The 26,133-nt window shown below is 37.0% G+C and overlaps 1 protein-coding gene across 1 annotated transcript in view; it reads left to right on the top strand.

The window, feature by feature from the left end:
- Positions 1-22,692, top strand: part of hs3st4 (heparan sulfate (glucosamine) 3-O-sulfotransferase 4) — an 89,212-nt gene extending 66,520 nt beyond the window's left edge. Inside the window, exon 2 of the mRNA XM_017429297.3 lies at positions 19,409-22,692. Within this exon, the coding sequence (XP_017284786.1) occupies positions 19,409-20,063 (655 nt within the window). The 3' untranslated portion in view covers positions 20,064-22,692. The remainder of the gene's footprint in view (positions 1-19,408) is intronic.
- The last annotated feature ends 3,441 nt before the right edge of the window (positions 22,693-26,133 follow it).

Raw genomic sequence — 26,133 nt, 5'->3', positions numbered from 1 at the left:
AAAGCTCCAAAAAGCTGCAGTGCAGCTTGTGCTGCCAAATCATCTGATCACAGGACTTAATTGAATACTGATGTGAAATGCAGAAGGCTAGAGATAGCAGAGCAGGTTTCACAACTAATTAAAACATGCTACTCAGCCCATATGGATCATTTTGACTCATTTGTGCGCCGTGTTGGGTGTGTACCTGTTTTAAGAGCTAGTTATTGATAAGAGATTTTCATGTCAGTGGTACATTTGCGCCACAGAAAATTAATATGCAGTCAACTGTGCCGTAAAGCAATAGTTGTTGTGCTCTATAATTAAACAGGTTTCACCCAGGTAGACTGCTGAAATATTTCCCATCATATAATTAAATCAGTGCTAATACCTCTGCCTATAGGAAATGTTCAACAGCAATCAAAAACCAGGGATTAGCTCACTAGCAGAGACTCAGGAATGCACACATATTTTTTTTTTTTTATATTAAAAAGTTACATTCTTCAAAGGAATGCATATTGCCCACCTCCTTTCATGCCAGAATTTTAGACTGAGATCATCTTATGATAAAAGATGACAGAAATGAGTTGTAACTGTTTGGGTCAAAGCTTGAAATTATTCTCAAACAATGTTGCAACATGTCACATTAAAAAGTATGTGTTGTGAATGACTGCCAGCTACTACCACACAAGATTTTAGCTCATTGTCTATAAAATTCACAGCTATGTCCATTTTTGTGTTTTAGAAAGTCATATGGCTGTGGGGGCCGTCTTAAATTAGACTGACTCCAAAAGTTATTCAGTTGCAAATGCATACCCATTAATTGCTTTCTGAAGGTTTTATTAAAATCCATTCAGTGATTCATGATATGTTTTGATAAGAATTCAGACAAACAAACACACATACAGACACGGTCAAAAACATTTTCCCTTCGCTTTTGGCGGCGGGTGATAATTAGCCCACTAGAAGAAGCTCCAAATTATACGCATTATTTGTTTTTAATATCATGACAGACATGCTACAAGGACAACAGTAACTTCTTTTTAACATACTACATAGCTTTGCAAATTTGCATTTAATATGTTCGTGCATTGGGATGCTGTGGCGCACAGTATGTCTCTCAGTGCATTATCCAGTCAGCAAGTTGTCTTTGGCAGAAACATGGTCCAAATAAACAGCCAAGCTCTGGCACAGCTCGGTTGATGAATAACAACCCAAATGTAGTTCCTATCTGTTCAGCCAAACTTCAACCATGACACTGTCAAACCATAAACAAAGGTAAATGTGCACCTGGCATCTCTGCAGAATTTAATTTCCTCCTTCAGCCAGTGAAAGCTGGTATGTGATGCTGCTCGAGCACAGAGGTGGAGGTGCAGCCACAGAAAGCTTTTGTCATGTTCCTAACATCAAACATGTTTTATCTAAAAGCAAATAGTTTCCATGGTGCTAAAGGCCACCTCCACACATTGTAAGCCTTTAGGCTGTTTGTTTACATGTAGACTTTAAGGTATGCCTGACTGCATAGATGTGATTAAACATGGAGCTTTGAATGTGCACCATTTCTAAGAGTGCCAGTAGATGACGTCAGATGGATCAAATGAGCTGCAGTTCAGACTAGTTTTGTGTCTGTGTTTGAGCATTTGTGAATCGGTGACAGAAAAAGAAATGAGCCCTTGTGTTGCTCAAAGCATTTTGTGGTAACAATAAAGTGTGACTTCTCTGCCCAGAACTTAATCACCGGCTCGATTGTGAAATTCATCACCCACCAGCCTCCACTTCTCATGAACTCCCTTCCAATTCACTTGTGTGGAATATTGAAACATTTATTTTCATAATGAAAAAAGAACATATTACTAAAACCAAAAGGACATGAAAATTATTTTTTTACACCCCGATTCTGAAAAAAGTTGGGACAATATGTAAAAGGTGATTAAAAACAGAACACAATGATTTACAATTCTTATAAATGTTTTATATTGTATTCACAATGGAACAAAGTAAAATATCAAAATGTTAAAAGTAAAACATTCTACCATTTTTAAGAAAAAAATCTGTATTTTTTAATTTGATGTTACCAACACATTTTAAAAATGTTGGAACAAGAGCAAAATAAGGCTGTAGGCCTAAAAGTATCAGGTACCAATAAGAAACTGTTGGAGGAGCATTTTGCAACAAATTACATTGTTGGCAACAGGCCAGTAAGTGGACTGGGTATAAAAATAACATTTTAGAAAGACTAATGTTTTTAGAAGTAAAGACAGGCAGAGGTTGACCAGTTTGTGAAAACTGCATCTAGGAAAAATGGAACCATTTCAGAGTCATTTTCCTCAAAGAAGATTGGAAAGATTTTAAATATCCCATTATATTCGGTTCATAATGTCTGTGTTCAAAGGACAAGGCTGAAAGTCAGTATTGGGTGGCTGTGATCTTTGGGCCCTCAGGGGTCACTGCAATACAAAACAACAGAGGAAAAATGTTCTGTGATCAGATGAATCAAAAGTTGAAATTTTGGGGGGAAACCACAGACACCACGTCTTCTGTACTGAAGAGGAGAGTAGCCATTCAGCCTGTACACATCTGGAAGGACACCATCAATGCAGAAAAGTATCTACAGATTTTAGAACAACATATGCGCCCATCCAGATAATGTCTTTTTTAGGAAGACCTTCCATATTTCAGCAAGACAATGCTAAACTGCAGCTGCTGAACTGGTCTGCTGCAGTCCAGACCTCATCCCAATGACAAACCTCGGTACTACCATGAAACAAAAATCAAGCAAAGAAGACATAGGACAAATGGGATTTGAATGGGACAACCTTCCTCTCTAAAAATTCAAGCAACTGATCTCCTCACTTCATGTACCTTTACAGGCTTCATAGTGGTAAACATGGCCGTGTTCCTACTTTTTGGAGATGTGTTCCTGCCATAAAAAATTACCTTATTTTGTCCTAAAAATAATACAGTTTATTTGTTTAAATATGTGATATGTTTACTTATTTCCATATTTATAAAAACATGTATTTCTTGAGATTTGCAAATCATCACATTTTTATTTATTTATTTATTTGCATTATACACAACAATCCAATATTTTTGAAATAGTAAGTGAATTCTATCTTTAGGCTTCAACAGCACAACACGTAGAACTGACAACTGCAAAGTAGTTTCCAAGAAAATAAATTATGGAAACTTGGAAAAAAAATATTTACATTATTGCTATTTGCAAAAAATAAAACCAGTCTTCATATTCTGAGAACAGAGCAGATCATTTGAGGGCGACATTATAAAGCCTTTAGAGATTGAGGTTTAATATTTAGCTTTATTCTATCTATAAACATTTGACACATTTCTCTTTAAGCTCTCCCTTTTGGCAGCCTGGATTACACAAGCTAATCTGTATATCTCTAAAACATTATCCTGCATTTGCGATGTGTGTTTATAGCGGATTCACTCGCTGTGTCGAACTACCTCTGCTGGGGAGATTAAGGGTGTGTACGGGGGGTTTACTGGAAGTGCTCAAACAAGCTGCTCAAAAGGGCTGAGGGCTATACCGAGATCCATTCAGGGATTACATCCTCATATCACCAACCATCTTGAGTATTAAAAAACAAGCGAGGTGTTCAATGACTTATAACAGCCATTTCACAGCTGAGGTGTTGTCTGTTCATTTCTGAGAGATAAAGAAAATCTTGGTTTGCTGGTGCAACTGGCTGAAATAATGCGGAGCCTGCCTTAATAAACAGGTCAGAGGTCTTGCAGGGGGTGTTGTGTGCGGCAAGATCTTTGGATGGAGTTCAGCTTATAATAAAGTTTCAAGCCTTTGAGTTCACAGGAGTGGGAGAGCTTGTCATGCTTTGATCTTGAAAATTATTAAATATACATGACAGAAAGCAGAAAGCGCAGAAGCCATGATATGAAATCATTTTGCTATAAACAGAGACATTTAGTGGAGTGGTTGTTTAGGAGCTATTTTCATGTTTTCTCTCTGACAGCAGAGCGAACATGCTGCAGAGTTAGGTTCTGCTCGGAGTGGACTCCCTGTCTAATCCTGTCTTTTATCGTCTCCGTCTTTACAGCTACGAGGCTCGGCGAAGAGGAGCAACCCACTGAGATTATGGTGTTAGATTAAATCTAGCAGTGATTGAATAACTAACCATTATATGATTGTAGCAAATTAATTTCCCCAGTGCCATGTCAGCTCGGGTAACACGTTCCCTGTATGGAACAAAAAGTGAGCTGCTGACATTAGATGTAGTCATGCTATGCAGACTTGTAAGTCACAGAAAAAAATAAATAATCTAAGACAACAAACAAGCCAAAGTCTGTACTTCATTTATCAAAATAACAAAAACAATTTGAATGCATTAAGTCTGACATAATAAGTGGTGCGGGTTGCATCTTTACAAATAAACACTTAATTCTTAAATGAATTAAATGCATAACATTCCTTGAAATAATAAATTTTGTCCTTTCACACTAGAGTTTTAAACTAAGATCATCTTACGTTGAGGAATGAGAGTATTATGGCTATTTTAGTCAAATTTTTAAAATAACATTTTGCTCAGTTTCATGCAATATCTGTTCATGCTTGGGTGTGTTACTTGTGAATGAGGATTTCTGTAAAATACACTGAGGTATAGCAATTTTTGTGTTTTCTAAAGTCAGATGGCTGTGGTTGACTATAAAAGTTGATCAGTTGCAGAGTTACAGCCATTAATGATTTTCTGAGGGTTTCATTGAAACTTGTCCAGTGATTTATGAGATATGTGCTAACAGACAAATATTGTATGTACTGGCAACCGTGCTTAGCTACTATCACACCAAATTTTAGCTCAATATTTGTAAAATTGGCTTTATTATAGCCATGATTGTGTATTCAAGTTCAGTTGGTTGTGACAGCCATCTTGAATCGGGTTGATTTCGTAAGTTATTGGTTTCAAATGTAAACCAAATGATTACTTTCTGAAAGTTTCATCAAAATCTACTCAGAGATTCTTTTAAGTCAAGTCAAGTCAAATTTATTTATAAAGCACTTTTCAGCAACAAGGCGGTTCAAAGTGTCAGTCAGACAGTCAGACAAATGAATCCACACAAACACAAACAGACACCGGCAAAAACATTATCACTCCTCCTAAGCCTGCAGCAGTAGGTAATAAACATATTTGGAGCATGCTCCTGCCTTTGGTTGTAAATACAACTGTCACTCATCTGATTTATTCATGATCCTATTGTGACAGCGAAGGCTAATCAACTTGGCATTTTGAACTGGTCATAACTGGCGAGCAAGTGTAATAGCCATCGTGAAAATGAGCTTTTCTAAGTGGTGTGTGTGTGGGGGGGGTACCTTGGTTCTTTTGCTTGTGTAATGCTAGGAAATAAATATGTCATATGTGGTAGCAGCTCACATGGCAGGTGAGCTGTTTCATCTTCTTCCCCCTCCCAACCCTTCCTCGAAATTGAGCAATCTCTGCCAGCTAAAGCACAATTTGGATTAGCAAAAGCCCCACTGATAGGTCAGCTTAGCCCGTAATGGAGCAGCTTAGGCCATGTCTGCGTGATTAGAACATTCTTAGCAGCCTGTTTCTTTACATCCAGATGTTACAGCCAAAACCCTCTGCCAGTCCTCAAGTCCAACAAAAAAAAAAAAGCTCCAGTTTTTAATTTTACAGTATTGTTGCATTTTATTTGACATAAAAAATAACCTTAGTAACTGTGTTGGTGAGAATAGCTCACTTTGTTCTTATTTATGTGCCACAAATAAAAATAAGCAAAGTGAATCAAGATGGCTGCCACAGGTAATCAACTTTAGCCAACACAAAAACAACTGTACCTCAGTGAATTATGTAGACACTGTGCTCAAATTTGGGGTAGTGGTGGTGGACAGTCATTCACAAGTAACATATACTTGGTGTTTAATCAATTTTAAAAGATGTTAATTTGTCACAATTTAGTAGTTTGATCTGCTCGTAGAATTAAAGCATCAAAAATTGTTTAACAGCTATACATTTACATTAAAAACTATATTTGTCAGAGCTTTCTGTTTTAATTTAATTTCAGCCTTTTAGTTTTCAATTTTCATCACTGAAGTGAGTGACTGTATGTGTGAGTGTGTGTGTGTGGTTATGTGTGTGGGTGTTGCTGGACAGATTTTAATGCAATTAGCTACACATAGGACTCAGGAGTGTATTGTTAATAATAATTCACTGTGATTCTCATCTCAGCACAATGTGTGCATCCTAAAATCAATCAATAATCCAGTACAACAGGCCAAGATGGGGGTTAGAGGTTTTAAAGGTTCATAAATGCTGTTGTCAATAATGGAAATCAGTTGAAAGGAAGATTACTAGAAAAATCAATAGTTTATTCTTCCAGATGATGGTCTCAAAGTTTATGCAAACTGTTGTGTGGTTTAGTCATTTTCAAAGTGCCTCCCTTTCTTTTGAACGCAGCTTCCACTCAGAGGACTTTTTGTTATTAACCTGATCTCACCTTGCAGGAACACACCAACCCTTCTATTGAGGGGGACGATTTCAAATAAATAAAACCTGCTGTTAGGTTCAAATCTGCTTATTTTTCTCACACAACAAGCTATTTGTTTATGGGTTTGTGATCCACAGGAAAGTAGTTTTGCAGCTAATTGAACACACAAGCTCAGGCTCAGCACAAACAGGCGGCGACGCCTCTCTGACTCGCTGCTGCGGGGCAGCCCAGAGCTTTGTGAATGCAGGTGGCGGGGAGATAAATATCGTGCTTTTGAATGCACTGTGTAATTCCAAAGGGCTCAGAAAACTAGGATTATCCTGCATTATTTCATCTTTATAATCTGAGGCCACTTTTAGCGCTTTGTGAAAAAAAATAAATGGTGACTTTCTGGTAACATGAAAACTGCTAAGTGCTGTGCTAACTGCTCGAAATCTGGATTTAAACAGTAATAAACTAATTAGAAAGAGGATTTTTAAACAGCATTAACTGGAGAAATTACATTTTCTGGGAAAATACAGTATGATAATTGAATGACTGCTGAAATTAGTTAAAACAATAAGAGCAAAAGCTAAAAATAGCTAACAAAAGCCACAGGCTAAAATCAGCAAACCAATAACTAAAAGCTAAACCTAGTAAAATGATAGCTAAATATAGAATATATTTTCAGCCAGACTTATCTGATATTTGTAGACATCTCAAGGTGCCCCATGCATGTCTGATAAAATGTAGCTTTTTTTAAATTAGGAAGAATTACTATCCCCCCCCACCACCACCCCCTGCTGCCCCTTTATACCAGCATCCTAAATGCTTTAAAGATTTATGTCATCTCTGATATTTAAAGCTAATTTGTGTGAATAAAGAATCAAGACACAGAGTTGTAATTGATTAGCTGATAGTGATCCAACCTGCTGTTATGAAACAACAACCTACATTTTAAGAAGCCCATGGGATTTCCAAAATTAGAGCAGATAACTGGTTTCTTCCTGATGACAGTTTCTATATTTTAATTTTACTGCCATGTACCGTAACCGGAAATATTGCCATGTGTTTAAACTTGTAGCACTTTAACAAACATTATTCATTTTTAATGAGCAGTTAGATGGCCTAAATGAGCTGCAAAGACAGATGAAAAACTTTTTACTTGTTTCTCTAAGTTAGATTTGTAGTCCAGGTATTTTTTCATCACATTACATTCTGTGTTACAAAAGCTGTAAATAAAGTAAAATACAGTTTATTCAGTGTCTTTCTGTCTGAGTAATGTGTCCCACTGAAGACAAAGTGACAAAAATATTTTTGCCTGTATCTGTGTGCATGTTCATTTGTAAAATTGACAAAATATTTCACAAACTACTGGACAGATTTTAATGAAAGTCTCAGAAAGTAATCACTGGTAGGACATCTACAACCAATTAAGTTTTGGAGTCTGTCCAATTAAAGATGGCCACCACAGCCAAATAACCTTATCAAACACCAAAATGGCTATAAATCCATGTTGCATATATTAAACTAAAATTTAGTGATGTAGTAGCTGAGAGTCATTCACAACTCTGACAAAAATGCATGAGACTGTGTATAACATTATTTCATGTCAATCTTAAATATAAGATTATCTTGGTTTGAAATGTTTGCATGAATGGTGGCAGGTGATATGCATTCCTTTAAATAATGCTAGGCCTTTAATTCTTATATATGAAGTACAAAGAACTTAAATAACATTCAGTTCATTAACAAGCGTAGTGCAAAGTGAACCTGTCAATAATGAAATAACAAGTGTCACCAGGCTTCATTGTACGTCCTCATAAATGAGTCACCCCATATTTAAAATGAAATACGGTGTTTACAAAGACCTATCAGCACAGTCTCATAAATATTCTGCACATCTGAAATCACACACAAGCAATCTGCCAAACTCATCAGACTTCCCTTCTCAGGGGAGAAAATCATTTCTGTTTGTCACATTTACTTGCTGACCAGTTAACGGCTATAAATCGCTGAGCAAACATCTCACATACTGTACATGTTGCTTTTAAATTTCACTTTAAAGCTTTAAAAATTGCTGCCAAATTTAAAATTGCTGAATCAATACACATTTCAGCGTTCATCAGTTCTGCCCATGTGTACATTCTCATGAGGGTCAAGCACCACTCACCAGGCTCCAGCAGCGCTTTTAATGGTGAAGACACCATTGCAGTGGAAACACAGAAGACTTACGATTCAATTATATTTTGGTCAGTTATTAGTCTACTACTTTTCTTCATAAATCAGATCAACGATTCAATTTAAAGTGAAATAAATAGAAGAGAGCAGGAAGGAACATTGCACAGATGATAATCTCATATTTATCTTTTCAGAAAATGTTGTTTTAGAAGGTGTATCTGTTGTTTTCGTTTTCTATAGCCTTAGCATCAGGATTTACTCATATTTCTGCTGCAAAGCAGACCTTTAGTGTAGCCGATACCAACAAAAATTCCTACAACAAAACGATGATCTGAGAACAAGCCTTTTTTGACAATTTACTGTATATACTACAAAAAACTCTGCTGTGAATGTTCCCAAATATTGATCTTGACATTTTGTGAGTTACTGTGAGCTTCTCCAAAAGGTGAAAACTGCCAAGATTTCATGTGTCCCTCCTGATGTGTTCACTTGTTGCTCAGAAAAGTTTTTTTTGCAGTCTTCTCCATTGGGTGTCACACTGACCTACAGCTTCATGACAAAAAGGAAAAAAAATGAAGAAAAGTGGAGCTTTGATAGGTAATATGTTCCCGTTCAATAGTATAAAACTAGAGAATTTTCTGGGAAACTGCAGTATGAATGTTGAGAGCTGAATGACTTTGCTGAAATCTGCTGAAGAAGCTAGTTGTTAAAAATAAAATAGGCAGAACAGAAGCTGAATGAGCAGAACAGAGGCTAAAATGAGCAAAACCGATGCTAAAATAGGAAACACAGGCTAACAGCTAAAGGCAGAGCAAAATAGCAGCTAAAAGCAGCAAAAAAGATGCTAAAGCTAAATTAGGAAAATGTAGCTAAAATGAATAAAATATAGGCTATGCTAAAGTTAAAATGATCAGAACAATAACTAAAATAGTAAAACGGTAGATAAAATTAGCAAAATGCGTGCGGAAATAAGCAAAACAGTCGCTAAAAACTAAAAGTAAGAAGACAAAAATACAACAATGTTTTAAAAGTAAATAAAGAGATCTCAATGTCATTCTATGACAAATTTTATTTTTATTAAATTTAAATATTTTGAAAGGTACAACAGTGACAAAAACCTAAAGGCATGGCACACCTTTCCCAGCTGACATGAATTTCTTGATAGAAACTATAAACAGGAAAACACTAGTGTGCATGCAGCATTCACACAGTCAGTTGTGATGTAACATGGAGACATCATTGATCCATTTTGCTCATTTTTTTGTTGTCTTTTTTCTTTAAACAAATTTAAAATGCTCTTGTGGGCTGGTGCTGCATTTAGCACTGCCTTTCTGTGTGGACTTTACATGTTCTCCCTCTGCGTGCGTGGGTTTTCTCCTGGTACTCCTGTTTCCTCCCACAGTCCAAAAGTCATGTTTGTTAGGTTAATTGGCAACTAAATTGTTTTTAGGTATGAGTTTGTGTGTGAATGGTTGTTTGTCTCTATGTGGCCTTGTGATGAACTAAGGGTGTATCCCGACTCTCGCCCAATGACTGCAGGAAATCGGCACCATCTCCCCATGACCCTGAACAGGATTAAAATGAGTAAAAGAAAAAGGATGGACGGAATGGAATTGCCTTGGTGATAAGACATCTTTTTCGACCAACTGTGCCAACTTCTTTATTCACATTAATTGATGTCCCTTAGCCTTGTCACGTCATTAAAGATAGTACCAAGTGCAACGTGTATTTTGACAAATAAAAGACAACTACCAGGATATTCCTTGTTTTGGAGGCTACATCTTGAACTGTTCCAAGAATGACATCATTAAAAAAAAGACAAAGTTTGCACCAAGTGAAGTACTGTCGTTGTTCCATATGCTGCAATTAAACAGGTGAAGAGTTTTGTTTCTGGTCAACTTTAAATGATTGGTTCCTGAAGTGCCAGGAATTTTTCACAGGCAAGGGAATCTATCATGTTCAAACTGTCATATTAATTGGTTCTGCCTAACTGAACAGGATCTGCAACATTTTCAGGATGTAAATTTTAGCCTTTGACTCTGATGTACTCAGGTGTGACTTTCAATTAGAATTGGCTGTTTTATGCTTTTCTTTGAGCTAACATGCATTTCAATAAGGTTTTTGCACTGTAAGTGAATAATGTTGGAAGATAGGGAGATAAATGAAAATCACTTTGTGCTTTTTTATTTGAATAAATGCCTCATAGCTGTTGTTTTTTTAACTAAAGCATAAGGACCAAGTAGTGTGAATGCAAAAAGGAAATGAAACAATATGTACTTTGAGCGCTACACATTACACAAGATCTTTGTTCAAAACTTTCGTTGTAACCCTATTGCATCAACTCTGTGTTTGTCTTTTAGCAAAATAGCGACTAGACCAATTTTAATGAAACTCTCAAAGTAGTCATGGGATGTATATCTATAACTGATTGATTTTTGCATCACGCCGGTTCAAGATGGCCACCACAGCTAATCAACATTAGGCAATACAAAAATAGTGTTTTAGTTTTCTGTTTGGGCTCCAACTTTAAAATAAAGTATAGTGTGAGCCCACTTAAGTCTTGGTGTTTGTTGTGGTGTCAGGAAAGCGTCTTTTTGTTGCACAACATAAATCAGAGAGTATTGAGGATGGCGCCGAGCAAACTGAGTTTGGCCTGAAGTGCTCTCATCAGCTCATCAAAAGGCAAAAACATAAACAAGAACAAAAAAGAAGACAATCAGCTTTAAGAGGAGGGGCAGACTGATCTTTTTCTGCACAGATGAACCGTTATATAAGAGTTTTATTTGAGGTTTGGAGCCTGTACTGTATGTTTATTTCTAGATTTATGAGGAGACGTCAGTGCTTTTTCATAGACGGTGGCGATAAGATTAAAGACTCAAGTTGACAATAAATAAACGAAAACAAATATTCCTGAAGTCTGTGATGTAAGATATGACTCCTTCCATTTTCTGCATGGAGTTGAAACAAGTTTGAAACAGATCATTTTCTAGCTTATATTCACAGGATCTCTCCAAACATTCTCAGAATTCTCCTCATAGTCATAATTTATCTCAGGGTGATTTATGTCCAAAGGCCATCTGAACAGAGCTTCAGATCTCGGCGCAGCAGTCTGGTGATGCGAGGAGAGGAGTACCTGATTTATCCACTGTTGGAAGTGGGATGGTCTTTGGGGGATCTCGGGAAGAGAGTAGGGAATAACGTTTTAAACAGGACCAGCTGTCACTTCTCTCCTCAACTATTCGGCTGGAGTCCACAGTTCTTGCCGAAGCACAAGCATAATGGGCTTATTTAGAGTGGAGAGGCTGTTTTGTGCTTTAATTAGTATAATGGTTTTATTTTCCTTGCAATGCAGCAGACATACTTAAACAAACTTCACTCAGAAGTAATTAACAGTGATCTGGTAGTACTTTATGTCAGGATAAACAGAAGTTATAAACCTATCAACTGGCAAGATGTTGCATTTAATTTATGCAAGATATAAAGGTGAAGAGTGGATTCTATGATGGACTAAAATCAACATGTGTTCTAAAATCATGAAGAAAAGGTGGTGAAGAACAAGAATTACGTAAGATTTGTTTGAAAAGAAATGTTCAGATGTAAATAAGCAAATAAGATGGGAAAATAAAAGAAAATCTACAATATAGTGTCGTGCCTGCAGCAAACTACATTGTTACCACAGAAACACATGCAGATAGCTTGCAAATAACAGCATGGATAGTCTGTCCTAAAAAACCCAATTTGAGAAACAAATCTGGGTTGCCTGGAGTCAAACATAAATGATGCTCAGAAAATTGTGGCATCAGTGTTGCCCAGCTGAGCTCATTTTGTTTTTAAATTTGAAAGAAATGCAAAAAAAAAAAAAAAAGAAACATAAGGTTTAGTTCCAATCTATAACTATAGTATGTAAAAATGTCTCCAAAAGCACAGACTCATAAACTGTTCAGTTTCTAACTCACTAAATAACAGTGGCAGAGACTTGTGACCCTACCTATCACAGACTGAATACAAGCAACACTAATGAGCCAATTAAACAAGGGCATCACGGCAACACAAACAGCCTTTTTCACCGTGTTTGTTCACTTATGACTATTGATATGGAAACAAACAAACAAACAAAAAGGCTACATGCAAATATTTCAAAAATTATTTTGTTAAAACCTCCCCTCGCACACACACGCGAGCACACACACTTCGTGTTCCATGACTCTCAATGAGGTTCAGGCCAACTGAATCACTGCCTGTATCATACACACAGTAAAATCATTTTTATGTTGTTTGGTCGATTAGCTGTGGTGACCATCTTAAATTAAGTTGATTCCAAATTTTAACCAGTTGTAGATATTCATCCAGTTATTACACTCTGAGTTTAATTCGAATCCATACAGTGGTTCATGCGATATTTTGCTAACAACAAACAGGTTTGACACAAATGGTTAATATTAAACTTTTAAGTATTGCACTTACAGTATGTGTTGGGAATGACTCTCAGCTACAACCACACAAAACCTTACCCGTTCTTGTGTTGGCTGTTGAACTGTGGCGGCCATCTTTAATGGAGATGACTCCAAACATTATTTATGATTATCTTTCTGAGCGTTTAATTAAAATTCATCCAGTGGTTCATGAGATGTTTTGCTGATATGACAGACTATCAAACACACACAGACAAGGGCAAAAACATTATCACCCTTTTACCTTCGACAGTGGGCTATTTATAGTAAGTTTCCAGCCATTATAAAACCTCAATTATCTTCTTTCTTTTATGTTTTAAATAAAATTTAGGGAAAAAAATGTCGATAAACGTTTGTTTTATCTCCAGAATAAATTCAGTGTCTCTATTGTTAGACATGCTCAAAGATTTTTAACAGGACTGTGTAAAAAGCCCACCACAAACCAACATTTTGGTTTGCATATAATCGTAACTCAAAAAGTGAACACACACAGTACAAATACAGACGTAGACCACATCTGTGGCATTGGTCAACAGACTGAGTGCTTATTAAACACAGATGAAAAAATAAAGCTAAATCAGTGATTCCTTTTTAATAAAACAATTCACAATGGCTGTTTTTTATTATGGTGCTGGTTGTAACTACTCATTTCAGACATCTGATACTGGATATTTTGGAATACCACACACACCACAGAGACTGAAAGAAACATGATGCAGGTCCATATGGATTTTTGCAGGAACATTTTTAAAAAAGACAATAAAGTGCATATGCTGAAAGAGTAACACAGTGATCCTGGACTGATTTCTGTGCTGCTCAAAAGCTGCATCATGCTGATAAAATATTCAATCATATCGGCTCTTTTCAAGGCTTGAAAACACATCTATTTTTACAGGTATTTAGTTGAATGATTTGATTAATGATTTGATTAAAAGATGTCCAAAGCATAAGGTAGAAGATGAATGATAAAAGAGGCACAATAAAAAGCAAGGCAATTGAGAGTGTGAAGAGTAGAATAGATAATGAGGATAAAAAGTTATGAAAAGAATATGAATGTGAGGGGGAGATGGTCTCGACAGCTTCCTTTAATATCTAAATTAAAGAATGAAAAATATCAAAAGCAGAAAAAAAAATACAGCTTAACTGTAATTATACAACTCAAAGGCAAGGACGGAGCAATAATGTTTTTGCCTGTTTCTGTGTTTGTTTGTTTTGTTAGTAAAATATCTCATTGATCAGTGGTTGAATTAGGATGAAACTCTCAGACAATTGTAATTTTAGGACCATTTACAACTCGTTAACTTCTGAAGTCAGTCCCTTTTAAGATGGAGTTGCAGTTAAGCTACCTTAGCAAAAGCAAAAATGGCTATGACAACCAGTTCTACAGCTATTGAGCTCAAAATTTGGTATGAAAGTAGCTGAGCTTCATCCTCAACACATACTCAAAGTGCTAACTGATTAAGTGAGACCTGGTTTTAAAATGTTGTCATTAACTATTAGATTCAACTCTCTCTGTTTATTAGCAAAATATCTCATGAAACACCAAACAGATTATAACGAAACTTCCAGAAAACAACCATTACTTATACATCTACATCTGATTTAATTTTGGAAACAACCCAATTCAAGATGGCTGCCACAGCCAACTGACCCTATGAAAACATGTCAATGACTCAGTCATTTTTTACAGATATTGACCTAAAATCAGGAGGGGTAATAGTTGAGAATGATCCCCAAAAGAAAATAAGAGTACTGAAATCACTACACAAATTTCAATAAAACTACAATTTATTAACTTTTGGAGTCAAGATGGCCACCACAGCTAATCATCATTATCCAACACAAAATTAGCTACAACTTAATCAGTTTTACAGATACTATCTGAGAGTCTTTTCCATGATATATGCAAACACATCTTGTAAAATGTCTTAATATTGCATGTGATTGTGCATGAAGTCATTTGCAAGCTTGGACCAAAACATCCCTTGTCAGCCTGAGATGATTTCACTTCAACGCTGGCATGAAAGGCGATATGTACTCCTTTAAGGAATGCTAGGCTTTTAACTCCTATTTTCTTTTTCTTTTCTTCAAATGGAAAACTACATAATACTGTCCCATTTTTAAATTACACAACCATATTCAGTGTGCAGCCTAAAGACACGACCACCTAAGGGATACTTTCACTACACATGAGTGGTGAGGTCAGGCTCAGGTTGAGGTAAACAAAAACAAACCAAATTCTCTGCTGTTCTTTCAGCCTGATCGGGTTGCTCAGGCTGGCTGTTTGCTTCTGTTTTTGTTTTCCTGCTGAAAGTTCCACCTTCTCCATGGCAAAACAATGCCTCCTACATCACAACAGACCCACCAGGACCCCTTGCTTTGGCCTGTGGGTTTGTTGTTATGCGTGCTAAACATGTACGCATCTGCTTGTTGAGAGGCGAGCGCGGAATGACTCATCTGACCGGTCTTTGTTTTTTTTTTTTATCCACTTTGCAGTAAACCCATGTCTTTCTTCTTTGTGCTGTTGTAATCAGAAACATGTCACTCAGGGTGAAATAATTGGGTTCTTCATTGCAAGCTGACCACAGTATCTTTCACTTCTCATGTGCAAACTGACTTTTGCTGATGAATAGGTGCTTGTGCCCTTGATTGATATTTGCACTCCGACACTGAGAAATACAATAAAGAACCACCATTCATTACATTTCTATTGTTTGCCTGCAGTCAAAGCAAAAGCACTGATTTACTGATGATAACGCTTCATAAAAAAAGTCACTAAAACTGACAGTAGCTCCTGTTTTTGAACATATCAATTATATCTTTTTTCACGCAAATAGCAAAACTTTGATACCCTCATTACAGATGGATTCTTCTCAGTCACCCAGTCAATACTGGCTGACAGTATGAGACATTTATACAACTTACAATATCATTGCTATATTTTGAAGAATTATTCAGAGAATCACAGCCCTTTTCACTGAAACCGTCTCCGAGCAGTCAAGAGCTTGTTATGATTGTTCTCCTTTAGAATAATTGATTGTATTTGACGTGATGTGGAGGAATCGATACTCTGCAGCTAAGATCAATATGAATGAGAGTCTGAGGGAGCTTTCATTCTTCTGCCAGAGTTTATTAGAAATAGCAACACATTTTTGTGTGATTGTTCGTTTAAAGAAGCTCAGCTTCTTCACAAAGAAACTAAATGCAAAAACATTAAACCTCTTAGTATCCGGAAATTTAAATCAGCATGATTTCTCTCTCCATCATGTCTTAAAATAGTATTTGCTGAGCAGAAATTATTCCAAACCATTTTTGTTTTTAATTTTTAGACATGTAATCTTGACCATGTAGAAACGGTGGTTTTCTAAAGTTGGGGTCAAGACCCCATTTTGAGTCAAAAGAGAGTACTCAGATAATCTCAAGAAAGCAAATTAAATGTAAAAATCTGAGCGCATCTGAGCGCAAATATGCATCCATACATCAAAATTGTCTGAATTCTCAATCCTAAATGTCTCTCCCCTGGATATTTCCATTGTTGACCTTTTTTCAGTCACTTCTGCTGTTTTGTAGGTAAACAAACACACATGATAGTTGGCAGCTGTCACAAACTTTGCTAATAAATCTTTAATATAAGGATTCATTAACCATCAATATGAAAACACAATGTGCAGCTTTTGTTTATTACTTTATGAAGTTTTGTTCTTTGTTTTTTGGGGGGCATTAAGTACCTTTAAAAAAAAAACCTTTGTGGTTGTGCACATTGCACAGTCTGAACCATGAATCAACCTTTAGAAATAACAAAGCATCCTACAGGTCTGAATTTTGCATAAAGTAGCAGTATAACTGGTTTACCACATAACTTATTGTTCATAAAGTTACTACAAAATTAGAACATATGGTTTTGAAGGTTCACTGCTTCCCTTATTAATCTAACTGTACTGAGTGATTACATTTTTCTGTATTATTAGTCATTCTTCACTGTTTATTTGTATACTTATGATATTTAAACTCAGCTAATTAAATTACCCGCATTCAAAAATGTCTCTAATGATAGAGATTATCTAAAATTACTCATTACAAAATGAAGCACCTTTACTGTGTCTTCACACTTCTGTTTGCAATGTAAATAAAGCTATGGACATGTGTTGAAATGCAAGAAAATGAATGTTATGTGTTATTTTCTCGATGTGAAGCAGTAAACAGCAGATGGTCAGGAAGGCCTCTTTAGCGCTATGGATTTTATCTAACTACCCACCTGAATGACCCGTGTTGAGCTGAGCAGCTGATGCAGGAAGCAAAATAAAATTGAGAGTTAACTGTTAGCTCTTGTTTACTTCAGTTCCACTAGACTGCAAGGCCAGAGGAGACATTTGCCATGCATGGAGAAATTAGCTTGTTTATCAGCATTTTGATTTCCATCCCACCTTGCCATCCCACTGACATTTTAGACGTACATGATCCATGACTGATTCCCAATCAAAGGCACAATGACAAAGTACTTTGCTTGTGCCGTTTCCATTGTTGTATAATTAAATGTTTGACGATTAGCTCTGAGCACGATTAGGACAAAGCTTTGTTGTGTGCACGCTCTCAAAAAAAATAACCTTGAACAGTGTACATCTGTCCTGTCAATTGGATATGCTTCAGAGATTATCAGTGAGCTACTGCACCTCATGTCCATATTGGTTGCTTCAAGGTGATTTGTGGCAGTATATTGGAGTTGTTTTTGTTACTTCTTCTTCTTCTTGGTGGTGCTACACCCTCAGACCTCCCACTGTACTTTGGAGTTAAATGAAAGACAGAGGCAAAGTCCTTGAAAGGTTACAAAAATCTTTAGCCATTCATTACTGTAAGGGGGGAGCGTGGAAAGTGAGGGAATATAATGAAAACTAATACTCTTTCTAGTCACCAAGCTATCTGTAGATATGTTTGATATCCCATTACAGGCCCAGAAGTAACCACAGTTCCATACTGTCAAGAGACAAACATAATCCAGAGGGAAATTACCCATCAGGAAGGCAATACTGCTACTGAGATGCAATTACCAGGCCACTTGTGAGACTTTCAGCCTAGTGTCCGTGGATGAATGTGTGTGAGGGTGGTCGATATGTGCATAACAGCTCTTATGTTTAGCAGGCTAAATTGGATTCTTTGTTGGAGAACAGTTAATTTAGAATATGTCCAAGATGCAAATGATTGATGTGACTATATCATTACAACTGTGGGGTTTGTGATGCAGGGCAAGCTAATAAAATATATTGCAGAGGGAGGGGGAAAAGCTTTTATCCCAGAATTATGGAGAAGTTTGTGAAACTTGCAGACTTAGCGATGGTTGGTTGGCTGTTTATGCATGAATTTTAAAGTGTGCAAGCTTCTGTTTTATTTTGTGTTATTTTGCAGCCCTCCTGTGTTCATATTTGTCAGTAGTTAAATAAGCTGCGTGTCTCACAGAGGATTTAATGTACCAATTTAGCACTAAATCACATAGCCTACAAACAAAGAAAACACTACAGCTTGGAATGAACATGAGTGCAAACATTTGATAAGGATTTGCTAGAGGCAATTGCTATGCTTTATTATTGATACAAAAATATAAACCACAGAAAGAAGACTTGTCCTTGTGCATGTGATACGCTTAATTCTGTACTGTCCTGTGGTACAACTTATTCTCATACAGGCCTACCAAGTTGAACATAACATTTGAGACTGTAGCAAATTGCTTCCCTTTACCCCCAAGATAAATATCTCAAGTTCAGGACATTTCTACCAAACTACAAAATTATTTCCTTCAACCTGGTAATTAATTATAGCTGCCTTCAATGAGCAGCTTGTAACCTTACATGAAGCATGGAGGGGGAAAGAAAGTGCTGCTTGCACCCGTTGCAGGGAAAGTGCATGTGGATAAGAAATAAAACTGCCTGCACTGAGTTTGAGCCTTGCATGCATAATAAATGTATGACAAAACAATACCCCAGGCACCCCAGTATTAATGATATGCAGTGAACTCATTATTAAAGTTCCAAAACAGCTCCTGGAGTAACACAGATGGAGTCAATTAAGCAATGAGCATACTTGCTTGCCTGCCGTTTCATCTTCTTTCTTTTATCTCTTGCATATTACTCCACGGATGTAATTAGCTGTATGTTTCTCCTCACGACATAATGTCCAGTGATAATAACAGTTATTTTCACTTGTAATTTCAAATAATACCCTTGCTTAATAAATGTACCAAATTTGCTTTCATTGTGTCCTTGGGTATTTCATTTGCACTGCAAAAGGTGTAGAGGATGAAACCTTTCTAAGCTGCTTTTTTTCTTTCTTTGTACCATTTCTGTTCCCAGAGACCTGATGCCTTCAACACTGGAGGGGCAGATCACCATGGAGAAGACACCCAGCTACTTTGTGACTAACCATGCCCCGAAGCGCATCCACTCCATGGCCAAGGACATCAAGCTTATTATTGTGGTGCGTAATCCTGTCACCAGAGCCATTTCAGACTATACACAAACCTTATCCAAGAAACCTGAGATCCCAACCTTTGAGGTTCTGGCTTTTAAGAACCGGACGCTTGGGCTTATAGATGCCTCCTGGAGTGCGTTGCGCATAGGAATATATGCACTTCATTTGGAGAGCTGGATGCAGTATTTCCCTCTCTCCCAGATGCACTTTGTCAGCGGGGAGAGGCTCATTGTGGATCCTGCAGGAGAGATGGCCAAAGTACAGGACTTCTTGGGACTGAAACGGATCGTCACAGACAAACACTTTTACTTTAATAAAACTAAAGGATTTCCGTGTCTGAAGAAGCCAGAGGACAGCAGCACTCCTAGATGCCTTGGCAAATCTAAAGGGAGAACTCACCCTAAAATTGACCCAGACGTGATTCGGAGGCTGCACAAGTTCTACAAACCCTTTAACATGATGTTCTACCAAATGACTGGCCAGAACTTTGAATGGGAGCTGGAGGAAGACAGTGAATCTCGCAGCTCTCAGGACTAGCATGGCAAGGCTCCGCCACACCACCAGCCTTCTCACTACAGACTACTATTGTCCCACTTCATCTCAAGAGAAAGTGCTTGAGCACGCCAATCAGTCATGGCTGTCCTTGCAGTGTCTGTATCCATTAGCAAGAGTTCACTGACATGCTTTTTTCTTGATGATGGCAAATTATTATTGTGTATATGAAACATAAAATATATTTATATTTGTGTAAATGAGATGATTTATTCCTTTTGTTTTTAAAGCATAGAACTGATAAAGAATCCTGTTGAAAATGGCGATGCATGCGATGAGTTAAGTGTCCTTACCTCATAAGCCCCAAGGGGAAACTCTGCCTGTTTTTTCTCCCTTTACTTTCCTGCAGTTTGTTGCCCTCACACCCACTCACCAGCATCCACTACAAAAAGATATTGTATTTCAACGGCTGAGGCCATGAAGTGCTTTGTTTTACTTCTTTTGACACAGTCCTGCTGCTTTAGAAAACAAAGAAAGGAGAACATATATAATCCTTTGACAAGCTCATCTTTTAGGTTGTCCATATTTTGAGTGGAGACAATCCTTTTAAGTTTACCAAAGTGTTCATTTACTGTTCTGTCGCTATTCTGATTGCTTGGCACTTATTAATTGCACACATATTCAATAGGAGAGCTAATGTGCATTGGCCATCATTCAACAAATGGATTGTTTCACTGCAAAGTTAAACATTAGCATACTGATGACCATGCACTCTGACGTGGTGCAGTATCAGTGGTTTTGGTATTAACTTTACATCTACTCTTTGTGCATTGAACAATTCTGCATCTGGACGGTTCTGTTTTCCTCGTGACCCTCCTCTTGTCACGGTAATACATGTCAGTGAGGGTGAAGGAAAACAGTGCAGGACCGAGCAGAAGTTTGTTACCAAACATCTGCTGCAGCGCGGTCCTCTGTCATTAGAGATTAATGGTGTGTTAAATAAACTGCTGCTGCTGGAACAAAGTCAATGTCAGAGAGAATTTGCTGTCAAGGTAAAGCCACATACATGCCCAGGTAAATTACCAAGCCATTACTGTATGTGCTTAACTTGAATGTGACCATTTCTGCAAGAGAAATGTGATGTAACTTGAAAGTTTATTGGCAAATACATGACCAACAGGGTTCTGCTGTGAAATTCACATTTACTCAATGAAGTTACATGATCCATCTTTTAATTTTCTTTATTGATTTTATGTTTAGTTTTGCATAAACCACTGTGTGTCTGTCTGTTGTCTCTGGACTTTTCATCAATTGAGACAATCAATACAGTCAATGAGTCAATAAATACAGTCTGCTTCACATCACTGGTTGCTACAGCTATGATGCATTGCTCTGTTAATTCTTCTTGTTCTCTTGCCATGGATGGCTGGATTGGTTCACTCTCTACAGACCTCTCTGTCACCCCGGGGAGGCCGACACCAGCAGCTACTTACACAGAGCAATTGATTCAATCAAAAGGAAGCTCTGCGCTGCCCTTTGCAGCACCGAGCCTGAACGCTCGCCTCCGAGTCGTGCCATCCCAGAGTTACAACTTCCACTTTGAGGCTTTTCTGTGCAGCCATCCCTTGGTGTTTTCTTGACAATGCACTTTTACCTCCTTTTCCCATTTATCTTTTTTTTCCCCTCTCTGTCTCTCCGCTCACACGTCCCCTTCTGAGCTGAGATTGTGTTGGGAAACTGTTAAACAAGGATGCGCAGCACTAAAGATAATTGAACTGCAAGTAAGACAGATTTTAAAAAAATAAAACAAAGTATTATCATAAATTTTTATTAGCATTTTTTCCCCCACAGTAACATGTATAACCCACCTTCCAAAGCAGACAGTCCCTCCTACGCAGTGTAAATACATCCACAAAAGGCCCCCTGCTGTGTTATTAGGACAGATGAGGACTTCATTTTCTTTCTATGAATATGCACTTTGGCTGTCATTTGCATTTCCAGGATTACATGCTTGAGGGAATTTTTCTCCAAAGTGAAACGTGGATTCCAACCTCTCATTAACCAAAAAAACATATGCACGCACATTATTTTTTTTTTCCAGCCTCTCTTGCTTGTTTTAGTTACAGGTAGAGTGATACATCCTGCGAGTTCTAAATGAATGAAATACATGACATCTTTGTGTTTTTGTCAATGGGGAACTATGCCATGTTATGTGGCCCAAAATTATAGGTATCTCCTACAGTAGTGGCATATTATGAGAAATAAGAAAAAAACTCAGTCATCAATACAGCTTTATGGTGTGAAGTAACAAGAATGTATTAAGAGAATATTTACAACACGAGTTTGGGTGTTGAGGGTCTTTACTCTTACAGACTTTTGTAATATGAGGCACAATTTGATGCTTTCCAATGAAAAGATGCAGCAAACAGGAGCTGATATTGAAAATCTTTGGTTGTGGAAACATGAATGAAGATATGCTGATTTCTTCAGGACTACAAGCTAATTAGTTTTTCACTTCATTAGAGTGAACGATTATCAGGTGAGTAAAGAGGCACAATAGTGTCAACATTTACAGCTTTGTACTCTGCATTGTTTTCTCTTGCATTGTTCTATTTAATGTCCACTGGACCCCGACTAAAACAACAATAAGAATGTGTCTGTTACCAAAATATTCCATGAACCACTGGATGAATTTTAATGAAGCTTCCAAAAAAAATAACTGGATGGACATCTACAACTGATTAATGTTTGGAGTAAACACGAATTAAGATGACCATCACAGCTAATCTAATTTGACCAACACAAAAGTGGTTACAACTCAGTCGGTTTTACATATATTGAGCTAAAAATTGATCTTATAGTAGCTGAGAGAACATTGGATGACAATGCACGTAACGTTATTGTCAAAGGTTAAAACAAAACAGCTATAACTTCATGATTTCTCATTATAGGATGATTTTAGACTAAATCTTTGGGATGCAAGGTAAGTGCATTCCTTCAGGGAATACTAGGCCTTTAATTTAAAAGTGTATTTGTTCATTTCAGTCTCTGAACATTGCAAACCCTGACCAAAAAACTGTTATAAACCGAAGATGAAATGCAGCTGTACACCATGTCTGTGTCTTCTATCCAAATTTAAAATCATTTATTCGCAAAACTACAACTGAAAGGGAATTTTCTCAGGGGGGCCTATAAGCATTCACAGAATCAAGCTGCTAACCAAATTAGTTATCAAATGCTTCCTACTTTATTTTTTCAAAACCTTTTACCAACTATTGAATGTAGGAGGCTGCAAAGGACAACACCTGGTATCACTGAAAATAGAGACATTCAATACTCAAGCGTCTATCTTTTTCCGTTCAGCAGGACTCCACATTTTCATCTTAAATTTATTTAAGTGGTGTCCTGCTTTGTGAAGTAGAAATAATTTTCCATGCATTTCAGAGTTGAAACTGATGTTGACGCAGGGACTGAAGCTTCTGTAATGGTCATTACAGGAACCGCAGGGCTGTAATAATTTCTGAAACAACCTTCTATCACACGTGGTTGAAAAACCTTCAGATCAGGAGTTCCTGCCATTTTCCACAGATCAGAGTCGGTACCAGAAGTAATCACTTTCATCTAACGCTTCTTCCGGAGTCAGGAACTTCCTCTTTAACCACCTCAGGAGAGAAAAAGCATCCCTCCATAAATCTTGACTCAGTTCTTTCCTCTGTGCTGTGATGGGTGATTTTCCATCCCTGCTGCTGCACTGCATTCTCCCAGTCTGCCTTTTCTCACACCACAATCTGTATAGCACTTTCACAGTGACTAAGACTTCAATCAACTTGTTTTTTTGCAAAAGTGTAACTATATTTTTAAGTTTTAAAACTTTGCTTGCCTTTTATTTCAGGATTACAGATGAAGACAATGACTGAAACATTCATAAAATTTACAAAAATGCACAACAACTTATAGTTAAGTCCCAAAGGCAAAACCATCTTATGCTACAGTTTTTTTACCTATGTGCTGCTCATTACAAATTCAACTTATTGGTGTGGTTTTAATGAGGTTTTTGTGTTCAGTTGAGGTATTGTGAGATGTTTAAATGTCCTCATCAAAAGCAAAGCAAATAAATAATGCTACTCATCAACAGGACTCATAGTTAGCATCTAATAACCAATTAAATGTTAATCACGGACAGATAAACATGTTGATAATGTAGACCAATAAATTAGGCATACATAATTAATGTATGTTTAATGAAATTAGTAGAAAATCGCACTGACTCCTCAAAATGTCCTTTGATAATGTGTAATAACCCAGTTGCAGCTGAATAATCTTGACCTAGTAGCTTTATTTTATTCACTTTCACAACAACAGCAGCTCTCATTTTCTTGTTAACCCTCTACATACATACACACACATTTGTTGTCACAGATAAACATGAGTGCTGCTGCTTTGAGTTTACTTTCTTTTTGCAGAACTGTGAAGTCAGCGTGACATGGAGCAGCAGCTTCTATTCTTATCAGAAAGTAATCAGAAAAGACAAGATTAGAAACCCAAGCAAAACACATTTTTGCCTATTAAATAATTGTAAATTCAATATTCTTCTGTAATTTTAATTTTTAAACTATATATTCACATTTTTGTATATGTATGTACCAATAAAAGGACTATAATTTCTTAAATGAGCCTAAAATATTAATTAGGATTAACTCATTATGAAAAGGAACAGAGTTTTTTTTGTAAATGACACAATGCACAACCTCCTGCTGCATTATGAGATCATGCAAAGTCTGCTGGTGTGCTAGGAATGTGTTGAAGATGACTTTCAATAACACTACTCCAAATTTAGCTCAATTTTTGTAGAATTTACTGACATAAAAATCAGTTTTGTGTTGGCTAGGGCCAAATAGCTTTAGTGGCCATCTTGATGTACACCCAGTGATTATTTTCTGAAAGTTTAATTAAAATCCATCCAGTGGTTCATGAGATAACATGCAAACAGGGCTTTATATATAAAAAAATGCAATGTGTTGTGTCCAGTATGTATTAGGTATGATGCCCAGCTACTACCACCCTAAGTTTTAGCTCAATATGTAAAATTGAGTTATAGGCATTTCTGTCTGCTAAGCTGAGCTGTTGTTGCCACCCTGAATGATGACCATAACAGCTAATTAACTCCGTGAGTTAATTAGTTTTAAATGTAAATGCAATGATTACTTTCTGGGAGTTTCATTAAAATTCATTCACTGAGATATTTTGCTAACACTGTGCAAATGAACATACACACACTGGCAAAAACATCTCATCTCACCTTTGACAGCAGATGAAAATAAAGGGGCTCTGAAAATGGTTCACAATCATCTGTACTTTTGTTAGTTTTTCAGTATGACCGAAGACAAGGATTCTCTTTGCTACAGTCCACTAAATTATTTTGTCTTTAGCTGTGGTTATAAGTGATAAGCCTTTTATACATTTCTATCTTTCTGTGACTTGAACATGAAATTAGGCTGGCGAAAGCATGTAAAAGAGCAAGAAAAATCTGTCGCTCCATAGAAAAGAAAAGGTAATGTTCTTATTTGCTTAGGTACCTAGATTTTGTCCCCTAGGGCCGATGTCCTGCAGGTGTTTGATCCTCTCTGACAGTTAACAAGCCTCACCTGGTCTGAAGCCACTTGGCATCAGTCGTGGCATTTTAACTATCAAGGAGGATCAGAGGGAGGATCAAAAACTTTGAGGACATCAGGCCTCCAGGGGGAAGGACTGAGTTTCTAGGCTCCAGGCCAAAAAACAAGAGGTAGTCTGGAAGCCCAGAAGTCCACAGGTAAAACTATTCTTTTATCATTGTCCCCTGTCACCTGGAATGAGGTCATGTATAGTTATACATAGAATAGAAGTATAAGCATTATTATTTACCAGGTGAAGGTCTCGAAAAGGTCTTGATCATAAAATCCCTGCTGTTTAGGATGGAATTGATTAAAAGTGACAAAAATGTTTAGGACGTCATTATTGAGGACAGATTAATAATAAGCACCCTTGAAAATTCAACAGTTTTATTCATATAGCAGCTGCCCACATGATTTAACATTGTGTCATGGACAGGAATTTTTTGCAAATTATTATGTGTATA

Source organism: Kryptolebias marmoratus, linkage group LG12 (genome assembly GCF_001649575.2).
Source record: "Kryptolebias marmoratus isolate JLee-2015 linkage group LG12, ASM164957v2, whole genome shotgun sequence".
Lineage (NCBI taxonomy): Eukaryota > Metazoa > Chordata > Actinopteri > Cyprinodontiformes > Rivulidae > Kryptolebias > Kryptolebias marmoratus.
This window is presented reverse-complemented; position numbering and strand designations above follow the sequence as displayed.